General features: G+C 40.4%; 1 protein-coding gene across 2 annotated transcripts in view; it reads left to right on the forward strand.

The window, feature by feature from the left end:
* Positions 1-3,447: 3,447 nt before the first annotated feature.
* The window catches only part of TMCC3 (transmembrane and coiled-coil domain family 3), a 54,275-nt gene continuing 29,831 nt past the window's right edge, over positions 3,448-27,891 (forward strand). The window contains exon 1 of one of the 2 annotated variants that reach the window (XM_065641179.1): positions 3,448-3,704. In XM_065641179.1, the coding sequence (XP_065497251.1) occupies positions 3,627-3,704 (78 nt within the window). In that variant the 5' untranslated portion in view covers positions 3,448-3,626. Of the gene's footprint in view, positions 3,705-4,169; positions 4,237-27,891 lie in introns of those variants that run through there. The other variant, XM_065641187.1, reaches the window with a different exon arrangement.

Below are 27,891 nucleotides of genomic sequence, written 5' to 3' on the forward strand. Positions count from 1 at the left end.
GCCTCTGCTGCCCCTCCAGAGATTTGACATTCCTAAAACAGGGCAATGCAGGCAAACCCAGTATTGATGTCTGTCCCTCTGAATGACGAATACAGTGGCGTACGCCCTTTTACAGTGATCTTATGTCTAACCAGACCTTCCATTCCTAATTGGCATTATTTTTTGAAAGGTCACTTTAAAAAGGTAGGCAAAATGTAAATACCAATCATTAAGCATTGAGGGTCATGCCAGTATGCTGGAGTGAGCGAAAGCACTGGAAAAAGATGAAAGTACTCTCTGCATTTTAAGGACAGCTGGGCAGTCAGTGAGGGATTTTGAGGTATTTGAACTTTAAAACTGACATGATGGCTGGGATGGTTTAACGCTTTTATCATTAATTTAAACCATAGAATTTAATTTAAAAAGTACTTTATGAGAAAAACAAAGGATGAGAGAATTCATCTATGGGCTACCACCTCTGTCTGTGTCACTGTGAGTCCAGCCTCATGCTCCTGACAGTAAATGGAAGGATTTACTTTAGTGGGTTGAAGGTTCAGTTGAGAGTGTGGTAAGTGCAGTGTGTGGGAAGAGCGTTTATTCAAACTCCGTGGGCTTTTGAAAAATAGCAGTGAGAGAAGTATCTGGTGAGGCTGTCAGAAGTACTGTGCTGTGCAGGGCTCTGCCACGTTCGGGGAGTCATGTCTCTTGCTTTGGAGCGAGGAAGGGGAGCTGTACAAACCAGCTGTGTGTGTGAGAGGAGGGGGAGTTGTCTTTGCTCAGCCAAGCAAAATGAAATGTATTCTGCAAACATGCCATAGGACAAGAGTCCATCTGCTCCTGCTACAGGCCAGGAAGAGAAGTTTCATCATTTTTTGGCTAGTCTGCTGGTATTATTTAAATAAAGCTGATACTATTTAAATAAAACTCTTAAACTTTTGAATAAACTGTGATTTATAATAAGCTTTGTATTACTAAAGAGCCAAGCAGCTGAAGCCTTTTATGTGCCCCTTTTCCCACTACTTGCCTTCTCTATGCTTTGATCAGCTACATTTGGCAAGGCTTAAAAAACTCCTGAAAGTTTCTGAGGAATTAAGGATTTTTCATCCTAGATGCTGGAAACTGCACAGTCCCCTTTAGAAATGTGCAATTATGACATCAGTGAAAACCCCAAACCCACAACATTTGCCTGCTTAATTTCTTATTGACCTATACCTCCAGAGTTCCCCACCCTCTGGCACATATTGAGTTGTGAATTAACTTTCATATCTGAGCTGAAGGACTGAAGAAATCCAATGCCCATTTTAAAGCTTTTTCCAACTTTAGTTATCTCATTCAGCTGTGTAAGAAGTACAGGAAGGATGGCAAGTCAGCACCTGTGTGCAGGTATCCTGTGTTAGTTTGGTTATTTTGAATACTGCATTGGGCAAATAATGCTTCCTTAGTAAACCCACTCACTACTTAATTTGGGATAACTTTGTGAAAACTGGTTGAAGAAGAAACACCTGCCAAGAAGGTGAGGTCTAGAATTTATTTTTACTTAAGAATTTCAGGTCTTTCATTTTCAAAGACCTCATTATGTGAAAACACCAAGGAGGGCCTTGTGTCAGATAATTAACCTCTGATAGTAGTGGTATCTCAGAACATAAAATTCCAATAAAAAATGTAAATGGTGCTGGGGAAATATTTTTAAAAGCTGCAAGCCCCTCCTAGGATAGTTAGCTGTATTTGTTTATGTATGTATATATATGCACATGCCTTGAGATTGTCGCTGTCTCCAACTAGAGAAGAAAAGCAGTGTGACTCGTGCATGAGCATCGTAGTAACTGTCCCTAAAAGGTGAAGTCCTACTGCTGTTGCAAGGGAATCAGTCTGAAGGAACTCCAGATTTACTGTGTGTAACGAGGTAGAATTGATAACCCAACTACTCATTCCAGAAAACAGAAATGTACATCTCCTGTATAACTTAATGAGTGATTATTAAAACAATATTCTACTTACACTTTTCAGTAGTTTAAAATGTGTCAAGTGTTACTGATTTAAAGGCATTCCTCAGCATCACTGCTCTGAAGACAAACTCAAAAATCAGGAACTCTGCTCAGCTCTTAGGAATTTAAGTACATTGACGTACACATGTCCCGGAAGGCATATTTTGTTTCCCTTGGGTGTTCACAAGTATGGTTTGAAGCTCCCCTGTGCTAGGACACTGAAAGATGTATTTTGTTTGTGTAATGGGCAAAAATGGGAACTGAATTGTTTGCCATGCTCCACTGACCGCTTTGGAGAATGCAGACCCTGATTGTTTAGTTGGTTTGACAGAAGTTTTATAACATGTTTATTGTGGAAAACTCTGCATATCATGGGCTTTCCAGCAGCAGCACTCATCTGTGTCCAGGGTGCCTTATGCTACCGCAAACAGCCAAAGCCTAAAAAGTGAGTCTGCCTCAAAACAACAACATACTTAATACTTCTGGTTTCTTCCTTCCTTTCAGCTTTGGACTTCGGAGCCTTTAGGACGCGCTATGTTTTGTGCGGTTTCGCTGTAGCCACAGGGTCTAGATTTAACAGAAGTCGAGGTGGTCGATTGATGGTAACTCCTTCCAAGAGCTGGAGCTTCAGTGAGAAGCCTGAACCAAACCAGTGCTTGTCTGCAGGAGGAATGGGACTGTCACACACCCAGCCATACGTCTGGGAGAGCATCCTTGCCTTTCCTCGGAAGGTCTGGCCTTCAAATTTTTTGTAAACCAAACAGCAATTTATCACAGAATCACAGAATGTTAGGGATTGGAAGGGATCTTGAAAGATCATCTAGTCCAATCCCCCCGCCGGAGCAGGAACACCCAGATGAGGTTACACAGGAAGGCGTCCAGGCGGGTTTTGAATGTCTCCAGAGAAGGAGACTCCACAACCCCCCTGGGCAGCCTGTTCCAGTGCTCTGGCACCCTCACTGAGAAGAAGTTTCTTCTCAAATTTAAGTGGAACCTCTTGTGTTCCAGCTTGAACCCATTACCTCTTGTTTTACTGTTGGTTGTCACAGAGAAGAGCCTGGCTCCATCCTCGTGACACCCACCCTTTATATATTTATAAACATTGATGAGGTCACCCCTCAGTCTCCTCTTCTCCAAGCTAAAGAGCCCCAGCTCCCTCAGCCTTTCCTCATAAGGGAGATGCTCCACTCCCTTAATCATCTTTGTTGCCCTGCGCTGGGCTCTCTCCAGCAGTTCCCTGTCCTTCCTGAACTGCGGGGCCCAGAACTGGACACAATATTCCAGATGCGGTCTCAGTTATGGCCCACTCCCTCTGTCTGTAGCTCACCCCCACTCTCTCCTTCCCTCAGGCATCCTCCCTGTTTTCAGTAGAGGGGGAAACACCACAACCCCGGCCGCTGGGCGCCGCGACCGGCGGCCAACGCCGCCTCAGGCGTTGCGGCGGGGGCCGGGGCGCGGAGGGGTTAAGGCGGGAGTGTCGCTGGGGAGCGGCTGCCGGCGCTGTACCCGCCCCCGGGCGTGCCCGGCCCTCCCGCACCGCCGCGCCCGCCCGGAGCCCCCTCAGTGCCGCGGCCGCCGGGCTGGCGCTTGGGCGGCCGGTTGGCGGGGCCGTCTACCTGCGTGTGGCGGGTATCGCTGAGGAGGAGCAGGAGGAAGGGCAGCATGCCGGGCAGCGACACGGCGCTGGCCGTGGACAGGACCTACTCGGACCCGGAGCGGCACCGGCGCCGCAAGACGCGGGTGAGGGCACGGGCAGGGCTGTCGAGGCGGCCTTGGCCCGGGGGTGAGGGCGGCGGGCCGCCGGGCTCTGGGGGGCCGCCGGGCTCTGGGGGGCCGCCGCCAACCTGCGGCTCGTTCCCCAAGACGTCCCTGTGTTTCCTACATCGTCGCTGTAAAGGGAAGTTTTTTTAACCGTGCTTTTTTTTTTTTCCATATTCCTACTCTAAGTACGCTTTGGCGTAAGAAAATGAAATTAAACTGGTTGTTGACATGACAGAAACCGATCTTCCCCAATAGAAACTGGTTGGAGGTGAGAGTAGTAACTTACTCACCAAAGTTAACAGTGCTGCCGATTTAATGAAGTGACTCAGTGTCTGGATCACACTGGTGGGTACCTGGTTTTGGTCCTGTTTCTGTTTAAGAACTGTGGATCAGGTGGTTGCATTTAGCAGCAGAGACTGATGATAGTTCCCTTCCTGAAGTTGCTTCCAAGAGGGCTGTGGCAGGGATGGAGATCGACAGAAAAGGTGTATCAGTGTGTGCTGGGAATCAAGTAAGAATATACTGCATATCCATGATGTATGGCTTTATGGGGTAGTTTTTCTTATAGTCTGCTGGCAAGTTTGTCTTTCTTTATCTTACTTTTTTGATGATTTGTTCATACTGTATACGATAGCCATGTATAGGCAATGCTTATGATCCTTTCGTATATTTAGTAGCCTTTGTGGTCACATTGATAAAGGCAGTTGGCTCTCCCGTTTATGCACAGATTTCAAATTCCTACTGAAATGCTTAGCTCAAACAGGTGTAAAACAAATGACTCTTTCTTCCCGCACACTGCAGAAAGACATGAAAAAACGGAGGTTGCTCTAGCTGACTTGGGATGTCAGCAGAAGTTCTGTTTTCTGTGCTGAGATCCTGCACATCAATAAATGAGCTTTACAGTTTGAAGTGTAGGGATTAGCTATTTGTTAAGGAAGAGGTTTTTTGGGGGGAGAGTTCTTGTTTTGATTGGGTTTGCCTTTCCCCCCCGCCCTGTACTGTACATTAGCTGTTCTTTCCATCCCTCCAGCTCATTAATTGGCAGTGCTGGAAAAGAGACCGTGTGCTTCAGATTGTTGCTGCATAATGAAATGTTTTAAGAATAGGTAACCCTATACACTCAACCTTTACTACTGGAGTCTACAGTGCTCTTCACAGCTTAAGCTGGGTGCACATACTAGTCATAAGCCAGTTAAAAACTGTATGTATTTACTTTGGTTTTTCTCTTTGCAAGTTGAACTAAGTAGTTTTTCTTCATTGTTCTTGCTGTAAGAATAATGTGCTCCCTAGCCTACTGCGGCCATGGAAGAAAGTTGCATACCTTCAAGGATGATTTTGGTATGTTTGAGAGTTAAACCTGAAACTTCCACTCTGTAGTCTAGATGATCTGCTTGAAAGCGTGAAGTATCAGGGCTAACATGCAATATCGCGTATTGTACTTGTGTGTTGAAAAAATTAAAAAAATCTCATCCTTAAGAAATTTTTATAAAAACATTGTGCTTCTGTCTGATTTTGGGTTTCTTTACATCAGGATTAGCCTGCCCTTCCTTCGACCATAAGAACTGGAAATATAACTCTGTAACAAGTTTGTAGAGTTGTATGTAATTATATTGCTCCAGGGTTTGGGCTTTACAAGTTGTGTGTCAGATATCACAGAACTTGTAATATAATTGCTAGAGGTAGTAGCAGGTTGTATGTTCCAGATGATGGCAAGAGCTAGCATTAAATCCATTTGTGCTTATTCCAGACAAACAGGATTTTTTCCTGGGTAAATTGCCTGGATAACTTCAACATTCCTCTTACTGCTTTAACCAAGGGTATGGAAATGGTCAGGCACTGGAGGAACAGTAACTAGTGGTATTATGTAGGAAAGAGGTGAGAAAGCAGGGTGCTGTTTATTCTTTTAGAGACTGAATAGAAAGCATAAAAGCAGCTGGAATTAAAGCTGCCATTCCCAGACACTCATGGAGAAAGGCTACGCAGAGCATGAACACAGCAATACAGAGCTGATGGGAGGTGCTCAGAGAACCTGAACAAACCAGAAGGACTTGATTGTGTGAAGGAAGTTTTGGAGTTGGTTTTGTCAGCAGGATAGGGACCGTGTATAGTAAGTAGGGTGAGATACATTTAATAAAGCCTGGGGGAAAGAGAGGTGTCAAAGTAGGTTTTGGATCTCATAGTCTGTATAACGTAGGCTAGTGAGTCCAGTTTTTGGGTGGACAGGTTTTGAAGGACTTCTCTGTCCTATAGGTTACTGCCTGTGTCTTTCACATTCATCTAAGGACTTTTCTGACAAGAAAGTGAAGCCTTCTCTATGGGCAGGCAAGATGACTGTTCCAAAATTGCAACTGCAAATATGATAGGAAAGCATCACCCAATTCAGTTTGCAGAAGTGCTAGAACAACTTACTGTAAATATAGCTTTCTGGGTTTGTAAATGGTAGAATCTGAGGTGAAAAGGATTTTAAAATTCTTGCTGCAGCTAGAAAGCTCCTTCAAGGAAGGCAACAGGTCTCTTCAATACCTTCTTTAAGGCCGTTTGAAGCATAAGATATCCTGAGTTCCGCTAACAACTCTCCAATGAAACATGTGTCACATTTTGTATGAAGTTCCCAGGGCCTGAAAGAGATAAAACACTTTAATGAAAAACAGCAGAGTAATTCTTAACATAGGGGGAGTTATTGCTATCTAAGGAGGCCACATATTTTAAGGGAGAGGCTGGATTCCTGTTCTCTTATTTGGACGAGTCACAAGAGAGCCAAGCCATGCTGTGCACGGCAGCACAGAGTGGGGCATAAAACTGGTATTGCTCATAATGTAGTGCTATCAGTGCTTTACAGTTTTGGTATTATTTGGTGGGTATAGATTTACAGTCGTGTGGTTATCTTGGTTCTGATAAATCATCCACCACTGGCTTTAAGAAGGGTACCCTTCCAGGAGACTTTTCTTCCTCTCCTTGTATCTGGTCACTATAATCTGGATTACTGCAGCTTGCTTGGGTGCCACAGGTAGAATCAATGCAAACAATGAGCTGTGCAAAATGTTTCAGTTCACCTTTCCTAGTGCCACTTGTTGCAGCTTCACTGCGCTTCACATCCATTGCTAGTCAGTTCCTGCAACACTTTGAAAACTAATCCAAATCTTTCAAAATCAGGATTTAAGACATAATGTAAGACAAGATTTGGGAACAAGGGTTGCATTTTAAGCTGCCATGTGCCAAGTGCTGTTCTTGCTGGAATATGTAGCTTGCAAGATAGCTTAATATTGTCATGGTGGTTTCTTAAGGGACTTTTTTTTTTTTTTTTTTTTCAGTGAGTGGTGTGGGGGACTAGAGGTGCTCAGATTCTGGCTACACTGTGCTTCTTAGGCAGTAAGTCCATGTAGAGGTCTGTGCAACTGAAACAGTAACATTCCTGGTGCTCAGACTAGCTTGGCTATGCTTTTGCCTCATTGTGTTGACTTTTGCTTCTAGACAGTTGTGTCAGGACTGCCTTTCAAGGCTCTATTAAAGCAGTCATCTCTGAATGCTCACCAGATTGTCCTATTTAGACCTCAGAAACCTGTCTACTTTTTTTTTTTTCTGGTGATCAGGGAATTGCTCTTTACTCTTGATCTCTTACCTCTTACAGTACAACAACCCTCCACATTTCATTAGAATTATAAATTTACACGGATGGATTTGTAGAAGAAAAATCCTTTACTAGTACAACGAAAACATGTGAGTTCCTTTACTGCATCCCATCAGAAATCTGCGCAGTGATATCTCCTGCTTTTAACAAGTACCAGATGCAGGAAGTCCTAATTATGTAATTTCTTGCACACTGGAGCCTATTCAGAACTTTCCCTTATTAGTGGTAGACTTATATTTGAAATGGTAAGAATTCTTCCTTTATTTAAAACCAAAACTTACCTGGAGCAGATCTGGTTTATTTATTAACGATTAGAGAATCTGAATTTCAATCTTCTTGTGCTTTCAGCCTTAGCTTGCGGGACTAGCAATAGAATCAGTGTTTTGTGGATGAACTGGTTCTTACGTTATCCCACACACATACACACAAACTTACATTAAAAAGAGAATCCAGAAATCCACTTGGTTTCTAGTAATGAAAAATCATTCTGTGGAACCTCTCTTCTCTCTTATGATCCCTCCCATTCATCTTGTCTGTAATCGAGGCAGTCTTTTTAATAATCTCTCCTCATATGGAAGTCTTTCTAAGCCTCTAATCACTTTCGTAATCTGTCCTTGGATTCCCTTTATTTCTTAAAATCTTTGCTGTGTTTAGAGGAAATAACATAAAGGGACCTAGAAGGATTAAAACAAACAAACCAACCAAATGCCACAACTGAAACAACCCCAAAACAAACCAAACAAAATCTCACTCAAAACAAAAAAAACATCCTACCCACACTTTAAGGAGAAAGGGAGATTTAATCTCCTGGCATCCCTTTAAATGCAAATGTGACCATAGAAGAAATGCTTATTCTTGGCTTTTGTGACTTGTAACCAAACCTCCAGATATTTTGTGCTCAGAGAACTTATGCACGCTTTTCCCACAGTTCCCTCATGTTTTGACAAGAGATGAAGATAATTTGATGAGACAGAATATAGTTAAGACCTCCAAGCATTGGTTTTAAATCCATGGTGTATCTAGAAATGTGTGAAACCTATCAAAGAGTAGGCTGCGTGCTACAGGAGTATTGGGAGTAAGAGAGGGAAGCCACAATTGTCATGTGAACCTAAAAAGACAGATTAACTGGTTACAACTGAAGAAAAGCCTGGTTTGTTCATGTAAAACAGTAATCATGTTTTGATTATTTTGTCATGGCAGAACTGTTTGGAAAACTTGTAACTTTTTTCCCAGTGCCAGAAATGGATGTTTGGAAATTTACAAGGCTGGTATCTCTTGTTAGTATAATTTGGGATTTGGGGATTAAATACATCTAAAAGCTAAAGGTCAGTGTTAGGTGTAAGTTGTTGTTGTCAAAATGAAATAAAGAGGGAAATTGTTGCTGTACATCTTAGCATAGTAGTGCTGTGCTCCCCTGATCCTGCAAGGTCAACCTCTTTGGTAGAATTATAAGCCATAAAGGTTGTATTTTCACCCAATCCGTTTTTTCCCTTCCAACCCAAGAAGACAGTATTAAAGAGTAAGTAGAAGTGGGGATGCATATTCTTTTCAAGGTTTAAGCTGATTATTAGGTTTGGAAGTTTTATACTTAGAACTTTCATATTTTCATACCTAGAGAATTAATGTCTCTGAAGATTATACAGTGTTTCCTTTGCTTAGCTATGCTTTTGATTCATCCTTATTGCAGTGAATGGTATTGCTTGCAGGAATGGGGCATCTCTTATCACCTTTTGAAACATTAGGTGTATTTTTTAAAAAATGATCACTCGGTGAAAATTACCAACTTTCTGGTTTGCTTTCTTTTTGAAGGACATGTAATTGTCCTTCTGTCTGGTTGCCAATGGTGATGTAGAGGGATGCCAACAGCTCTAGATCCCTAGCTTGTTTATTGTCATCATCTCCATAGGTAAGCCTTTAAGGTTTTGGCTGGATTTGATGTCTGACATTGTTCAGGCTAAAAAGATTGCCACTGCCTGTTGTTCAGTTGTAGTTGTTTTGGCACCATTAGCAAATGTGCAGCTTTCATCTTCACCCCTGCAGTGAGTGTGGTTTTAGGAAAGACCTATGTGGGAGACTAGATTCTGTGTAGTGTTGGGGAATGGTGGAATGTAATTCTCGCTTTTCATTTATGTATTCAGATAGAGAAACTTTGCTAAAGAGCATTTGCACTATTGCTAATGAGAGTTGCAGACATAATATCTTTACTATTGCAAGTTTTCCGCTCTTCACTTAGTCCGAAATAGGAGCGGAGGATTAGTGTGCAAAGCTGAAAATAAACATGCTGTTCTGAAGCCTTGAAGTATGGGACCTGATATGCAACTGGGATGGCTTGTGGCTGTGCAGCTAATGTTTCTGAGACGCCGAGCAAGTGAAAACTCCTCCAAGGCAGTTTTTTATATCATTTTACGTAATCTATGCTTTAATTTAGGGACAAGGATGAGAGTGGAGTGATGTCTCTACTGGCTGAGGTATAAAGAATATCTACAAATTGCGAACTGTGATACTGTTACTGTAGAAAGCTGAAATAAGGCTTTTTGTTTTCAAAAAAAATTCCAGAAAAGCATAATAATATTGACAGCTGCTTGACTTCATTATTGTTCTATTTAGGTGTTGCAACTGGATAAAATTCCAGAGGGCAGAAGTTATAGAAACCACTGCTATTAGTATTTTCTTAGTTACCTCTGTATTGCACACTGAGACTGTGGTGTACTTAATGGACCTTTACTATAAAATATTTGGTGTCAATTCTAAATATTTCTCAGCTAACCATTAGTATAGTAGACACCTTTTCTTTGGTTTACCTATTTGTGTACAGTTTGGTAACAGTTACCTTTCTTTGTAAAGTTTTATTTCAGTAGCTCTGGATGAAAAAGTTACATGGAGTGCAAAGAAATAACACTTTGCTATTGAATTAAAATAAAAATGTGATCCAAGCAGTCCTGAATCCATTGGAATCTTTTGATTGATATCAGTGGCCTACAGAATCTATCCAAGATGAATTAGAACAGCCTTATGGAAAATTCTCTGTGTATTGTGTTCTTTACGGGATGGTAGATGCTACTTCCAGTCTGTATTATAGTCTCATCCAGCTTAAACCAGGATGGTGTAGGAGGGTTTTCATCTTTGGTTTTGTTTTGTAAATAAATGCTTTTGTAGTGGGTTTGCCTAAAAATCTATGAAAACCTGTTTCGTTTCCTGGCAAAGGTTGTGACAAAAAGAGTAGCGTGTGTGTGTGTGTGTGTGTATTTAAGGATTGCAACAATTAAACACTATGATTTTCTATGTCATGTGATTTTTGTTTGTTTGTTAAAGTTAATAGGACTGTGGCTTTCAAAAAGGCTATTTGCATGTAGAAGATGCTAGTCATTGGCTTTTCAAGTATTAAATAAGATTTTTTTTTTCTATTGACTTGCTAATCCTGTGTTTAAAACAAGGCTTTTCAGTTGAAGACGAAGCATTATGGTGGAAGTTGGTGTTTTGAAGATAGAGAAGACTGCAATGCTCTGAAGTCTGTTTGTATGCACAGGAGGTTGTGGAAGTGTAAGTCCTCCATTCTTAAGAAAAACCTGATGTTGCCTCCCACCACCAAACAGCAAGTAACACAGCTTACAGGAAACGACAGAGAGTCAGTGCTTTGGTGCTATAGATTATTGGTTTTAAATCAAAGTGAATTTCTAAGTGGGCTTTCAGTGCTACACTATAAGAATGACGGTGACAGGAAGAGAAACCTTGTTAGGGTAAGCTAATGTAGCAAGTTTCTCTGGTTTTACAGCATTCACTCTTCCTTTTATTCCAAGTTATTCCAGTACATGTAATACAGAGATTACAATTAAGCTAGTCTCATTGCTCAAATGCAAAATGATATAAATATGCAGAAAATGTTCTGCTTTATACCCACATGTCTGTACAGGTGAGTGACACACAAAGACCAAACTGACAGACCAATTAGAACTGACTGTTCACAGTTTTTTAATTGAGGGCAGTACAGCTTAGTAGCATACTGTACTGTAAGTGTGCTAAAGGCTTCTGAGGATTCATTGCTTCACTTTCACTTTCTAGGAGATAAATTTAAACCATACAGGAGGTGGCCGTTGGACTCCAGTGGCCATTGACTGTGTTTTGGATTACCGTAGACAAGCAGCTTTGGTTGAACACTGCAGACAGCTGCAAGGAAAAGTGGAAGCTTCGCAACCGAGTAGGATCAAACCCAGTACTATTCTCAAAGAGACATTAGTGTTACAAAAACTAATAGAACATATTTTGTTGAGTGAGAGTCGCTTAGATCAGATGTGAAAATTCTTCTTAGTTAAGGAGGGCCAGAGAAGACTTTCGACTATGCACGCATTCACAGCTTCTCCTCCTGTCTACAGCATTGCAGGTTGCCCCATTTACCCTGCCAGCTTTCCCCCAGCTGCTCAGAGCTATCTTGTATCAAATCCCTAGCATGGGACTCCTTCACCCTCAGTGTGGTCATATTATGCTCATGGATTTTGCACCCCTCCCAGTGCCAAGCTGCCTCGCTTCCTGTCCCAGGGCTGAGAGGCAGGCAAAGTGTGTGGGTGTAACTGGGCAGCTCTCAGTGGCTTTTGGCCATGGCCAGGACAACAGTGAGGAATGGAGAGAACAGATGTGGGACTTCTCACGTTCTATCCACACTAGAGTCACTTTGCTTCCACTTTTTTTTTTTCTTTTCAAGAAGTGTCTAAATGTTGTAGGTGCTTGTCAAGGTTTGATTGCAGGGCAACAATATACTGTGGCAGATGCTTTGTTAACCCCCTCTGCCCCTCGGCCACCCCTCACCCCTCTTCCCACTAGGTACAGGCGACAGGAAGGCAAAGAAGGACCAAAAGAGAGAGAGTTGGAGAAAAATTAAAAATGTTTTACTAATGCTACTAATAAAATAGAGAAAACAATACAAAATATACAAAACCAATCTTGAATTCCCCAGCAAAGATCAGCACTGCTCCAGCAACAGCAGAGCAAGCCCCGGAAGCCCTGGGTCGGACTCTGCAGCAAACCAGAACTGGATTCAGTCTGTCACTAGGCCTCAGTTCACAGGGATGGCAGGCAGGGTCCTTCCCAGATGTCGGCCATAGTCGAAAAAGAGAAAAAGGTCCGAGATCCTTGTGATCTCCCACTTTTCTATGAAATATCATGTGAACGGGATGGAATACTTAGTTGGTCAGGTTTAGTCACCTGTTGGGTTCGCTCCTCCTTGCCCCTCCCACTTACGGGACGTTGCTTATCAGTGACCTTGCATATCATTGCTATGTCTACCAAAACACGTATCCTACTTTAGAAAAGTGCAGTTACTAAGAAGACTTTAACTGAAAGGAAAATTCACTAAAAGAGAAACTTGTCTTATTTTTAACAAAACCAGGACAGTGCTGTAAGTGAAACACAGAATTCTATCTGCACTGAATTTTGAATGTACTTGTCTGGAGCCTCTGAATCTATGCTTTGATATTTGTGCTGTATGTGGATACTGAATTATCAGTGTCAATAGTATCACACCAGTGTCAGTATATTATAATTATTTTGTTATAATAAAATATCATCATCTTATATAAGTCTAGAAGAAACACGTGTTCAAATATGAAAATTATAGTAACTAGGAAAGGGCAGGAGAAATGCTTCTTGGTGTTGGAGGTGGGACACACATTTAAAAAAGCAAAGGAAGAAAAGGTAATAAAATATTGTTAACATGAGAGCGACTAAATACAGTAAAAATGTTAAGCAAGAAATGTAGATTGCTCCTGTGGTATATCTTTTTGTTAAGGCGTTTTGTTGAAGGAAAGCTTTGTTAAATACTGGAACCATTTCTTCTCATACCTGCATCAATTCTACCATTTACCAATAACCTTCTGATACATTGGGTTATGAAGAGGATGCATGCTGTATCTCCTGCCTTTGGATTCTCTTTGGTCTGGTAAAATGAACTTGACTGTACTTCTTGAATTATATAACTGGCTTTTTTTGTTTGTTTGTTTTTAAACCACTAAGAAGAATCTGTGATATGTTGAAGTAAGTGTGAAAAATGTGGATTTGTCTAGAGTCAGGCTAACAATTTGTATTAGAGATCAGGGCTGATTTTCTTGTTTCCTTTCTTGACTCCACACAGATGACTTGAAAATAAAATAAAATGCTTCAGTACTTGGTGTTAGTCCAATTACTGATGCATGTGCGCAATATGGGGCTGTGTGGCTTTTACTATGTTAGGAATCTTTGTTTTACTAGAGGTTTTGGCAGGAATACCACAATTCTGTGTCATGGTTGTCCCTGATGTTACCAGATCAGCAGAGTATCTCTTCACATCATCAGGCTTCTGAGTGATTTCTTAGCCCTTTGCCTACTATGTCCAGAAAAAGGGATTGTCTTTGTTCATTCCCCTCTCCCCCATATCTTAAGAAAGAAATCTGGTTACATCTTGTCACATGTAACCAATCCTTTTGTGGAGCAAATTACACGATTTCAGTTTTGATGAGCAAGAGAAGGATGGCAGCCCTCTCCTAATATAAGAGTTAAGGGGATATTCTTAGGAGTGTCTTTTAAAGCCAGATATTAAATGGCAGCAGACTGATTCGGTAGCTGCCAGGCTCCTGTTGTGCTAAAAAGGGTCCAGAAGGTTGACAGTGAGTTTGCAATGTTCCTAAGTTGATGTCCTGCTCAGCTTTTTGTGAAGATCTATGCAGTGGAACCCTTTCCTCCCATGTGAATTCATGCAATGGGTGATACTCGGGCCCTTCGGAAATACAGCATCATCACAGAGAGGTGCTTGAAGAGGGCCTGTGATCTGTATGAGAATTATGCTACTTCTGTTCTGTGCAAGTGGGCTGAATTTGGCAGACTTTTGTACCAGAGGTGTGGGGAAGCTGCGGGATGAAGGAGAGAGTGAAAGCATTTATTAACAAGACTCAAGGAACACTTAAGAAAAGAGTGAAGACAGTGAGAGCTTAGACAATCAGTGAGAGTTTCTCCTCTGTTTGCCAGTAAGCATATGAAGAAATTCTGAGACTGTCCTTGTTGGCTTGTGTGTGTTTTGTTCCCATAAACTCTATGGATTTGGTCATAAGTAATTTGCCTTGGGAAGCACCAAGGAGCATGACTGTCTGTAAGAGCTAGATGCTTACTGGTAAAGGAGATGGGCCATTATCAGGTCATTCCATTGTGTCTTTCCAGCCTGAACGCCTGTGGTATTCTCTCTCTTATACACAGAGAGATCCTATTGAGCAAATCCTCTATTTCTGATATTTATGAAACCAGCTTCCTATGGATTTCTACCTGAGGGGCATCACCGTGTCTTGCAATATAAATTTAATGTAGAAAAAAGATGCACCTTTCTTTTCTGTGTGTTTTGGTTTTTGCCTTCAAGGAACTCTTTCTTTTTTTTTTCTTTTTTTTTCTCCTTTTTACCAAGGAACTGGAAGGTCTTTGATTGGAATTGCATTCAGGAGAATGAGTAAGACATCAACTTGACAAAGGTCGATTGGAAAGTGATCAAGTGGAATCTGTAGTGACATTCATAAATCTTGGTATCAAGCTTTTGTTTGTGATTTGTTGATGCCGGAAGCTATGATATTCTTTTAGGTTTGGGAAGATGGGCTTTGAGTGTAGTGGCTTACAAATTGTTCTTTCACAAAATGTTTTGACCTATGTTGTCACTTTTCATCGATACTTTAGGTGGGATTTCTCATTTACTAGTGAATATGTACACTACACTGTAGCATATATGTGAACTGCTCTTCAGTTTTGAAGAAGTACTCTTACAATGAAGATACATCCGCTTGTGATGTTTTGAAACAAATAGCCCAGCCCTTGTTTCAGCTATTCTTGTTTGGACTTGGGAGAGTCAATTAGAATAATCTTTGTGTGCTCTGTGTCATTATGCGGTGTGGCACTTAATGTCAGAGAAGGCTGAAGTTCAGTGATTTACTTGAAGAGAATCTATGTTTTTGAAATGAAGCCTAGAGCAGTGGTGACAGTGTTAGCCTAAGGCTCTGGTGATGGGGGTTCAGGCTACTGAGGTAGCTTTCAGCTATTGTGTAATGATGGGAGTCATTTAATTTCTTTGAAGAGAATCTGATTTCTCAAAACACACGGAGGAGAGGATAAATACTGTGAAGGATATGTATTTCAGAATTGTTAACTATCTGGGTGGATACTTAAAAAAAAAAACCCTAAAAAACAAATAAAAAAGCCCTTTGACTTTTTTTTTTTTGAGATCCAATGCAGTGGGTGCATGTTCCTGCTTTTCACGTCAGGCAGATTTTAAGATTAGCTGCCATAGGGGTTTCTTCCTCCCAAATTGTAAGTGTTTGAAATTGGGCGTTTGCTCTTAAAATAGTTGTAGCTGAGAGGGGTACAGCTCTTGTAGGTGATCTGTCTGATCTCTCTTGATTTGGTAGAAGCTTAGAGATTTAAATTAAATCACACGAAGGTGGGCATCTGAAGCTGGGTGAGACTAAATCCAGTCTATATTGCTGTGTGGCAGTGGCTATTGCAGCTGCTGCATAAAAGATGCAAGTTTCACCACTTTTCATGTATTATAGAAATAGATGTATGTACTGAATATCTAGGCATTTGTGCCAAATCAGCTTTACTCTACAGTGGGATTTGAAGGTCTTTTGATTAGGCAGAAAAGCAAAAGGCTTTTCTGGCTCTCCCTTTTGCACAATCCATTCTTAATATTACTGAATCTTCATTTCACTTGTGCATAACTGTTCTGTTTTAGGATTTTTTTTTCTTACATTTCTGTCTTTTGCCAGCTTTGCCATTATGCATGGAAACCATTGGTGTCTGCTCAGAAATCTGGCAGTACAGCATGTTACCTTTCCATTCTTTTCGCTGTTTTGGCTCCGTTATGATTATCATAGAGTGTTACTGCTGTAAGTGCTGTACAGAAATTATTTTGTGTAGTTAAGCCAGAATTAAATTGTGGAAAGGTTGCTTTTTTGTTGTTGGTTGGTTGGTTTGCTTGTTTTTCTAATAAAGGAAGAAGGGTGAAAAAAAATACGATGTGTGACTTGGAAAGAAGGAGAGTAATCTTAAGTTTACCTTATTGTTACTGCAAGAAAGTAAAAGATTACTTCTGTAAATCTCTAGGGCTCTTATTACTTCTGATAGCAGCATGTGCTTCTGATGAGGTTAAGTTTGGCGGTGTTTTGCACTTTGTAAGTGGTGCATTGGATTGGAATTAGGCTGCTACTGAGTTCCATGTGTCATCTTGTGGGAGACTTGAGGTGATGAGACCGCTACCAGGGCATTCCCATCAGCTGTGCCCTGCTCTTGCGTAAACCAGCAGCAACACTTGGTAATTTCAGTGGTGCCAAGATTAGACCTTCTGCAGATGCTATTTGTAATAAGTTTATTAATGAAAATAGGCATTTATGAACTTTTAGCATGTCAGTAGGTAGTCAGAAAGAGACAAGATTTTAGTGATAGAAATCACAGAATCACAGAATGTTAGGGATTGGAAGGGACCTCAAAAGATCATCTAGTCCAATCCTGCTGCCAGAGCAGGAACACCTAGATGAGGTTACACAGGAAGGCGTCCAGGCGGGTTTTGAATGTCTCCAGAGAAGGAGACTCCACAACCTCCCTGGGCAGCCTGTTCCAGTGTTCCGTCACCCTCACTGAGAAGAAGTTTCTTCTCAAATTGAAGTGGAACCTCTTGTGTTCCAGCTTGAACCCATTATCCCTTGTCTTACTGTTGGTTGTCACTGAGAAGAGCCTGGCTCCATCCTCGTGACACCCACCCTTTATATAATCATCAACATGAATGAGGTCACCCCTCAGTCTCCTCTTCTCCAAGCTAAAGAGCCCCAGCTCCCTCAGCCTTTCCTCATAAGGGAAATGCTCCACTCCCTTCATCATCTTCATTGCCCTGCGAGCAAATGGGAGCACATAACCAGAGTGTAAAGTATTTGAATTGTCTTGTTATAGGTGTTGCTGATGGGGGGGGAAAAAAAAATATATTCTTTCAGCAAGGTTCACCAGGTTCAGAAATTCAAAACTTGATTTTTGCAAAGCCTAAAGCAGAAATTTATGTAGGATGTGGAATTGGAAAGTGTGATCAAACTTCTTTGTATATATAAACAGTACTGCTTTGGGTTTGAAGTAAGCTACTTTTTTTCAGTTCATTTTTCTGTTGGTTTAAGGAGTTCGTCTTGGCCTTGCCTAAGTTACAGCAAAAGATGTACTGATCAGACATATTTGATAGTTCACTATTCCTCATGTGTCCATCAGACCTCAGTCTACCTTAACTTTTTTGGCAGGTTCTGCCAATTAAAATTAATCCTCCCTAAGGTGCAGCAATTTAGTTTTCCAAGACTAAGCATAAAGTCATATAGTGCTTGAGCATATGCAGCCAGTCTTTACATCTTGACAAGAAGTGCTGTGTGGTAAGTTTTCAATGTCACTCTTACACGTTGTTTACACAAGACTATGCCTAGAGAATGGCAAGTATTAGTGCTGTCATGTTCATTTGGTAAAGTAGGTGTGGCTGAAAAAGAAGCCCATGTAGCACAGTGGCAGGGGTAGAAGGGTGAAGAAGGCTGAAGTTTGAGGTGGAAAGACTGTCTTGGAGCAATACTGTTGTATTAAAGCATGTATAGAATTTGTACTCAATGGCTCCAACAGGTCTATACTAGAGGCTGACAGAAAAAATATGTAACCTAACTTGCATAAATCCTGGCTTATCCGTATACAGATGATACCGTGTCCTAATTCCTTTGAAACTTTTAGTCTCTGTGATGATCTTCTAATTTCCTCTATTCCAATCCTCAGAATAAGAATGTATTAGTTCCCCTTGTAAGTGCTTCTTCAGGATGATCTGTCAGGAAATTCCCCAGACTGTAATGTCTTCTTTTCAGAGTGTGCCCTGTAATCTTCAATATGAAATTGCTTTTGCTACTCCTGAGTGGACATTTTGAAGAGAAAGGGGGAAAGGAGGGAGCTGCGGGAAAGAGGAAATTTGTGCCCTTTATTTACAATGCTGTGGCTCAAATCACTATGTGGGAGTCAAGGAATTTTGGGTCTGATACTCATCACTCCTCAAGGGTAACCATGTATTTAATATTTGTGCCTGCTTGCTTCTGATGGATGGTATGTAGGGAGTTGCATCACTGGTCCCTGGTCCTGCAGACAAGTAGCTTATCTTGCCACTTTCTATAGCAATGAGAATACAATGGTGGTTCAGCCTTATATAATTGTTAGAGGTGCTGATTGAATGAACTTGTACTGAAGTTGTTAACATGGAAACTGAAATCTTAGCTGAGGACTTGGATTAGAATATCTGTCTTCAAAAGTGGAGAAAGTAATTTTATGTGTAAAACAGAACCTTCATACTGATTTGGATTTGTTTGTTTTTAATCAGACTGATTGTAGGAAAACAAAGGGCTACAATTAATATGTAAACTGCCTAGCAAGATAGCTTTAAAATGTCACATAGAGTTAAATTCACACTATTAATATCCCTTGCATATTGCAATAGACTCTTTAATTTCTATTTTTAAGAAGAAATTTTTGTCTCTGGTTACATCCAGTGTAGCTTGCTAATTTTAGGGGTGTGAACTCCTCATAGTTTAGTGAGACAAAGTTTTAATAGCTGCCTCTGAATACTTATTTAAAACTTTTCACTGTGTGTTTCTATGTAGGGCCAAATATGTTGCTCATGATGTTGCTCTTTTGGTGACCAACTGGCTGATGGATTGTTAAATACGTACTTTTATTAGAGTAGGGTTAGTGAATTGCAAATGGGAAGAAATTCTCATTCCAAGATTATTTTGATCAGTTTCATGTCTTAATATCATCATATCAGTGTGTTCTAGTGCTATGGAGTTATAATTGACTTGGAAGTATTGTATTTAAACTGAGTTTTTGAAATTTTCATGTAAGGGCCAGTGAACTTGCCATATATTTTACTAGCCAACACATGAAGCAATATCTTTATTTCCTGTAGTAATTATTCTTTGCTAAATTTGGAGAAGCTTTAATTTTAGAAGGGTAGTGCCTGGTACCTTCCAGTACTGTGATTAACATACTGGGAAGATTCAGTTCCCAGTGCTCTGAGACTTGTGATAAAGTTGTGTCATTCTCTGAAATGCCTTTTCCTCCTGGGGTAGACAAGCCTATCTGCTGTCAGTATCTTTGCAATAGCAATAAGATTTAGGAGACAGTCATGTTAACAAAGGTACAAAGTGTCCTCAATTCAACAGCTCATTTCCAAATACACAAACCCCATAGCATTGTCACAGCAGATGTGCTTGCTTTTTTGAATGCTGAATGCTCAGAAGTATTCCTTAGGCTAGTGCTATGCTCAGTTTTCTTCTGCCTGAGCAGGCTTTGCATTGTTTATTCAGCCCTTTGGCATTTTAAAAAGAGGGGATGACTCTTTTTTTTTTTTTTTTTTTTTTTTCCCCAGAAGTGAACAAATTGGCAGTGTGAAAATATTGCAATGTTCTGATATTTGAACTTCCCAGAAAACACACTCCTATTTTTAATCCCCTTCTTCTGAATTATGTCAAGTCATCCCCCTGTTCCCACCAAATAAAGGTGTCTTTATAAAGCTTTTTTTCTGGCAAGGTGTGTTCTTCATGCAACAGGGCTCTCTCAAGATAACTTTTTTTTTTTTTCCTAAATGGACTCAGAACTCCGTGTTCTTGATATGCAAGATGTTACTCTTGCAGGTGCCAAATGGAGTTTCCTAATTGCTGGACACTAATTTAAAATGACAAGTTTGAGCCAAATACATATTTTGAGTAGTAACAATTTTGGACTTGGGGTTGTCTGTGTTTTCTGGGAGAGGAGCAAAGAGGACACAGATGTAATTTTATTATCTTAAAATATGCCATTGTGTATTTTATACATACATACACACATATATGCATGTATAAAATACTTAAACTGTTTATATCCTTTCTATATTTTATGTATTTAATGTTTCCTTTTGGAAAAATGAGCACAAACAGAACTGCAGGATGAATACTGTATTTATCTTAGAAAATCTGGCTGATGTTTTCCTCCAGCTTTTTGTTTGTAGAAAAAAATATTGTAAAATTACACCATGTGAAATGCATGTAATGTGATTATTTTTCTTTTTTCTATGGGAGCTATATTTCATACCAGTTCCTGCAGTTTTCCGTCTGTGGGAAAACTTGTATAGAAATTGTAGTTTATCAACTTCATTATGAAAGGATAAAGTTGAGAGAATAGGGGTGAGCGCTATGAAGATTAGGAAGTTGCTGTTAATCGTTCATCTGCAAGCTACCACAAGAAATGAGAATTTTATTGTTCTTGGCTCAGGACATATCCTCTTTTGGGATTTAACGTCCAGTGTGAATTACAATAGCAACATGTATTAATTATCTTTATTTAAAACATTAGTATTTCAGTCGCTAAACTGCTCCTGCTCTTGTGTGCGATACCATGATTTTAGCCAGTAGTCTCATAAATTGAATTGCCTGTGGTGGTGTAGTGCTGACAGTACTTACTTTTGGTAACAAAGAACCTGTGATACCATATCAGTATAGATTTTCCATAGCATTAAATAAACACCAGAAACCCTCTAAACAGCCCTGCAAGATTCCTCGCATTAACAGCTCTACATCTTGTCCAGAGCTTTTGTGAAAATGACGCATCATTTTTCAGATTGTTTGGGCGTGTTTTTCCTAGTCTGAAGCATTCAGATTTCCCATCATCTCCTAGACTAACCTTTCTCTTTTTTCCTTCTGCATCCATTTCATTTTGGACTAACACATTCTCAGCTTTTCTGTCTCATTAGGTTTCGTCTCTCTTGGATACCTTTAAATCATTTATTAAGCAATTCAGATACTTGTTTCCAAAGTACTTACTTTATTAATCTCTTAGCATTAGAAACAGTATGTTCTGCTATGTAAATAAAGAGAGAATAGGTAAATTCCTCAGTGGAGGTAAACTGGGAATTAAATTAGCCTTTTTAGATACACGTATAGGATTTAAATGTTTAACTTTTGACCTGGGTGTTTGTAAAGGCACTGATATTTAAGAGTGGAGGCAGAATGACAAATCAGAGTAAATGTGTAGAAATGAGAGGTACTTGTAATCAAGGTGAAAATGAAACATGGACTTGATCTTCCGTCTTTATGCTGGAGAGAAAAGTGCAAGGAGTTATCAGGACTAAGCTCCTCCAGGAGAACAGCAGTTGTAGGACCTCTTTGTAAAAGAGAAAGGAATACTCCAAGTAAATACAGGCCTTAGTATAACCTCAGTGACATGGAAGGCTTTAAAGCTAATAGATCTCTGGGCAAATTGTCAAGGAACAAATAATGACAGACTTAAAGACTTGGAGGTAAATAGGAAACGAAATGAATTTAACTTTTGGGTTAACCAGTGGTGGATCCTGGCAGTTAATATGATCTGTTATCTTAACAAAGGTAAACACCATGTCTGCTGAATTCCCTGTGCTTAGAATTGTGAGTGTGGACCTGAGTCAGTCTTGCTATGGTGCCATGTAATATACAGTATGTGGAGATTTCACAGGGCATAGGGAAATAGAAGAGAGGTCAGGTTACTGTGGTTAATAATCTTGCAAAACATCTGGTATAATTTTCCTTTAAGCAAAGAGAGAAAGTTTGTACTATTAAATTAATTTTCGTTTAACATATGTCATCCTGCACCTATGTGCTGATAACAAGGAGACATGATTGAAATCGAGTTGGGTGTAGAAGAGAAAGCTCTTACTACAAGATAAGGCAGTAAATCAAGATAAAATTTTTATTTATGGGAATAATGATGTTCTGAATTTACTTTCCAAACTTGAGTAGCAGGAAAAATACATGGCTTCTTTGGGAAGGAAGCCTGATAATTTTACGAATGTAACTTCAATGTTAGGAGCCAGGAATTTCCTTTAAGTCCTTTGTTTCTGTCCTGGAAATTATTTTCCGTGTTTCCTGAGGCTTTTGCATCATTCAGGTCTCTTGAAGTGAATGTATTCTGCCTAATGAATTTGACAGGAGACTAGAGACTTCAAAGGTAATGATTGGAGACATCTTATGAAAATAATTTTCATCTGTCCTCACCACGTACTTGTCCATTCTTGTAGGGCGTGAAAGAGACAATTTGCCCATTGCCTGCTGGTCGTTCAGTAGGCAGGTAATTTAAGATTGTCCACAGAATATGCTTTTTTGCCCACCTGTTCGGGCCAGAAGGGTTGTGCAAGGGACACTGATCAAGTTGGAGCCATGATAAAGAACAAGTAAGGACACTGGAAGAAGCAGAAAATATTCTGTGGCATTTTAGGGACAGAAGAGAATCTGAGGGTATTGAGGTGTGGGGAGTGAGGGGATCTGGGAAGTTGTTGCTGGTGTTGTTGCTGTAGGAAGAAAATCTGGAGTCTAGATGATACTGCGTTTCATTATTTTTGCCCAAGTAATGCTTCTGCTGGATTGTAGGGGGATTATACAGCGTTCTGTACCTGTCACCTCTCTGTCAATTCGTATGTATCCAAGGGAATACAGCAATCGTTCCACGCTGCTGCTCAGGCTGAGCAAAGGCTCAAATCTCTTAAGAGGTAGTGGATAATTTTGCATTATGGAACAATTTCCAAAATTCTGTTGGGGTAGAGAACTGTCAGGTCTCCTGTCTCATGCTTTTCCACACAGAGAAATATATACATGCTTGTATTTCAGTTCACATGAAGTTACTATGTTAAACTGCTTAGCTAACAATGCAATCCATTTAGTGATGGGTAAACCTTAATTTTACCTAACGATGTTAGGCTAGAATACATATTCAGTGTAGCGCTCTGTCTCAGCTGGTGGTCCTGAGACCCTCCAGGTGTATTGGAAAAAGTTTTGGAGTTTGTAGCCTGGGTAATTTAAGCCATCCACAAATTATTGCTTAAAAAAATAGCAATGCTATGTTAACACGTAGATGTTCTTGCCCATAGTGCTTGCCAGTTCAAGCATAAAGTCACAGCGTAACAGAAGATTAATGTTCCAGGGACATCCAATCTATTATTAAAAAATGGATTGGCTAGACTTAGTGGGCATATGTGGTTTCTAGCAGTGATTTAGCGATGCTTCTTGGAAAATTCACCCAACTTGTCATAGTAATTGCTGTTCATCTGTCAATTGTCAGTTGCAAGACAATTGCGTTGCTAATGTCTTTACAGCAGTTACTGGTATTCGCTTTTGAGCTGTAGAACTGCAGACAACTTGCTTAATATACAGGCCGTGCTCAGGTATGGGGTTTCCTATTTAGCTTCTTTAGTAACCTTAGAAGCAGATGCCTGTCTGCTGGTTCTGAACACAGTCTGGTGCTGCTATTTTTGAGTTGACCATCAGTTTGCGTGTAACCAGCCCTGCAAAAGAGTTCTCTATCTCTCTGTGAAAACAAATTTTTAATAATCTGTGGTCTCCTCTGCATTGTGTTGCTAACAGTAATGACACCCTTCAGAAGCAGCAGGGAGTTAATATAGGATCAAGTTAGCCATCTGATGCCTAACTAGCACTTATTCAGCTGCCAATCAAGTGTAACATGTGCCCTCTGATAGTGTCTGACTACCATGGAGCTCTCCCACAAAAGGGAGTTTTATACTCTTACTTGAATGAAGTTTCCATATCAGCAGAGTAGCAATAAATTGACAAAAGTGTGTTCACAGTGAAAGCTCTATTAACGATCAGCCCTAAATGCTTGGGTGAAGGTGCTCTAGCATCTTAAGTGTGTCATATTGGAGTGTAGAAAAAGAACCTTCCAGAGAGAGCTCTGTAGGAACACTGGAAAGGCAAGTTTTATTTGAACACAACATCCCAGCCAACTCTTGTGCTCTTAGCAGCAAATATGTGGCCAAAGAAAACACTGTGAAGAAAGGCAGATGTCTTCAAAATGAGATGGTGTGCCTTTGGGAAGGCAAAACACATCAAGTGAAGAAGCAGATATTGACAGCAGAACACTTTAATCTGGTGTGGTGCTTGGTGTTGCTCAAAGTGCTTCCTTTCACAGTTGATGTGCACAGTTAATCTTGTATCCACTGCATTTTGATGTGCCTGTTTCCTACCACGCCATTGCTCTCTTCGTTGAGCACAAGTGCCATAGGAAGTGTTTGTGTTGATGCATATAGAACGTGCCACTGAAATTTTAGAATTAGTTCGTTGTGGGGGTTGGTTGGTTGGTTGGTTGGTTTTTTTCCCTTTTTGGCCGTTTCCATGGTTGCATTTGTTACTGGAAACTAAAATCTTATGTTTTAGTTTTAAACAGTTGTTGGTCTTGTTTGTTTGTTTTTTTCATCCATGTTCCGTGAGTTAAGATTCACTGAAGACTAGTGTTAACTGAATTTGGACACATGCTTCATGTGGCAGGGGATAAATGGAAAATTCTTCTCAATCTACGTTTTGAATTCTCCCTCTAAGAACGCAATATGTTCATTGCTGTCCAGTGGTTGTTTTGTTTGGCACGCTTGATTCTGTTTGACAGTGTTTCATTGTCTTCAGGTGCATAGTGTAGTAGTGTTCCTGAAAATTTTTTTGAGAATCTGGATTCATCCATGCTTGTGAACACAAAAAGCAATTGATGTTACTCAAATATTTGAAATGCCTTTCTGCATTGCTTAGCTGCCACACAGTGTGGAAGAATGGTCTTTACCGAAGCAGCTCTGGTTGCTACTTCTGAAACTTTGGATCTGGGTGTCTTGACAGAGTTCTAGGGATTTTCGGTATACTTCATTCCTGTGCATGACATTAATATTTCACTTTCATGGCCACTGAAGCAAGAAAATCATGACCTTCATAAAAAAATAACAAATGTTGCTTTTTGGGGGGTGGATTGTTGCACAGTATCTTACCAAGTGTTAAGGGTCTAACAGCTTGTCTACAGTTACTATGCTTTCATTAAAGAAATAAAGTCTGTTTTTTAGTGAGTGTTGGGCTTTGCTGCATACAAAGCTGGATATTGCAGGTAAGTTTTTAGCTCTGGTTCAATTTTTGCTTGCCAAACTGTAGACATCCATGTTAAGGGAGACAGAGCAGTGGAACAGGCTGCCCAGAGGGGTTGTGGAGTCTCCTTCTCTTAGACATTCAAGACCTACCTGGACACATTCCTGTGTGATCTGCTCTAGGTGAACCTGCTTTAGCAGGTGGGTTGGACTAGATAATATCCAGAGGTCCCTTCCAACCCCAGCCATTCTGTGATTCTGTGAAGATGCATAATCTGAAAACTGAAGCATCAGCTGATAGAGGTGTTTTGGTTGGTTGGTTTTGGTGATTTTGTTTGTTTGTTTGTTTGTTTTCAGAATTTTCCTGTCACCTTTTCTCATACTTGACACATAGAGCACGGTTGTCTAATAAAATGTTCCAAAGGTCGTAAGGTATTCGGTGCAGATACTTACTGTCCTCTGGCTAGTTGATGAAAATCTCTTTCATGGGTATATTTAATAGGAAAAAAATAAAACCAGTAGAGTTTTAAAATAACATGGAGTGCTCAGGCACAACAGTTAAAGTTGTAACCAACACCTTGGGGTTCTTGAGTGGGGAAATATGCACAAAGGAATCTGAACAATGACAGGCTCTCATGTCTTGATTTCAAACTGGAGTGCAGTCACCTCTCTTCAGTGGTGAATTATTTAGGTATATAAGCCAATTCCAGCCTGTCATGGTTTTAGAGGTAACTGGATGGCATTACTTGTGTTATGCATTTAATGAAGAGGTAAGAACACTGTAGGGAAATCGGGTTCTGCCTGCAGTTCATTTAAGCGCTCTGGCTTGCGTACGATACCATTTTTCAAGTTATTCCTGTAATTTTAAGTAGTGATGGATGCATTTTTTGGTAAGCTCCATTCAGATCATGGCTGGGGGGGAGCATTACAGCACAATTGCTCTTTTAAAGGGAGAGATGTGTGGCTCAAACCCTGGTGATTAGTAACGCGCAGAAAAAAATGGTCCAAAATACGGTTTTACAGGAATAGGATAAAAATTAGACTCAACATATTTCATAGAAATAGTGCAGTATGGGTAAGCTGCTGCTGAACTAAGGAAAGAAGTCTGTTGGACATCTTGTGCATTCTCTACCATCTCGTTTGAGCTGCTTGGAAGGTCGTGTTTCTGAGGTGTGGAATCTGATCAAGGCCTCTGCACCTCCTGGGGCAGGTTGGCCCCAGCACTGTAGGGGCTCAGCGCAACAAGAATCACAAGAGGAACCCTGAGAACACAAAGCAACATGCTAGCGTGCCCTCTTTCACTGACAGTGTGTTTCTTCAGAACATGTCTGTGGCGTGAGGACAGTTTTCCCCTTGCTGGGGTGTGTCCTCACTGTCCTACTGTCTTTTGTAACCTCTTCATAAATCTCAGGCTCCGGTGGCCGGAGCTCTTCAGGAGAGGCAGAGGGATGCTGCTGTCTTAGCTGTCAGTTTGGTGATTGCGGTGTCTTCCTTGAAGCTGTGAGTTTGAATGTGTCTTAAGCTTAAGAAAGCCTAGAACACAATTGTTTCTTCCTTCATGAACCATCTTGACAGACAAGCAAGCCTACAGGTCATTTCTTTCCTCATGCCCATTGCTGATGGCGTGTATGACTAAACATGTGATTCATCTTTGATGGAGTATTTCTTCCATATTCATTTCTGCAGTAAAGTCATGATACATTTTGCATCTGAACTGATTCCCCTGGCAGCAGATTATGATATCAGTGCCTCCGTTAGTGGACTATTATGACGTCACTGCAAAGAAATCCCTAGAGAATGAGGGAATAAACTCTTCAGGAAAATGGATTTTAAAGCATGTGAAATAACAAGAAAAAGAATTCAGGAAATGACTGGCTAAGTGCATCTCACTTGCAACAGTGACATTTGCCTTAGTACAAAGTCTTCAGACTACCTACGTTAGTTCTCTTGTAGGTTGTTTAGAATCACAGCTCTGTTTCATTCAGCTAAAATTGCTTTTGAAATATTACTTACCATCTTCCCAGTCTCAGTTATTTGACTGGCACAAAAGAGAGACAAAAAGATGTTGGCAATTCTTTTCAATATACAGATGCCACAGAGCTTTAAGTTATTCTTTCAATTGCTGTAAGCTTTAAAAAAAAAAAAACCAAAACCAACCTCATGAGTAGATTATGGCCAATAGTAACTTAGCACTTAAGCTTTCACTAATGGCCTGGGTTCGTTTGGGTTTTGTTTGTATTGGTTTTTTATATAGGAGCCCTTTCATACTTTTTTTGTATTTCTGAGAAGTGAAGGCGCATACAGAAGACGCTAGAGAGAAAAAAGTTTCTTTCAGGCACTGACAGGCTGGTGGGGAAGGCTCATGGTTTATAGAGCTGCTTGTTCTGCATTCACATTGTTTCTTATTTTTGCAGCTGCATCGTATTGCTGCTGTTAACTTGCTGTTAACTCCTAGAATTAAAGCTGCTATTGCTTTCCTTGTACAATTATGTACACTAAGAATATCTGTATATTTGATAAGGCATCTTTTGAGAGACTGAGAATGACCTACTAGAAAGATTGTGCTTGGATTGTGAGATGATTTTCTCCAAATTTCCTAATGCGAGTAGATACTGATATGACTTACAAGA

Source organism: Caloenas nicobarica, chromosome 1 (assembly GCF_036013445.1).
Source record: "Caloenas nicobarica isolate bCalNic1 chromosome 1, bCalNic1.hap1, whole genome shotgun sequence".
NCBI classification, from domain to species: domain Eukaryota; kingdom Metazoa; phylum Chordata; class Aves; order Columbiformes; family Columbidae; genus Caloenas; species Caloenas nicobarica.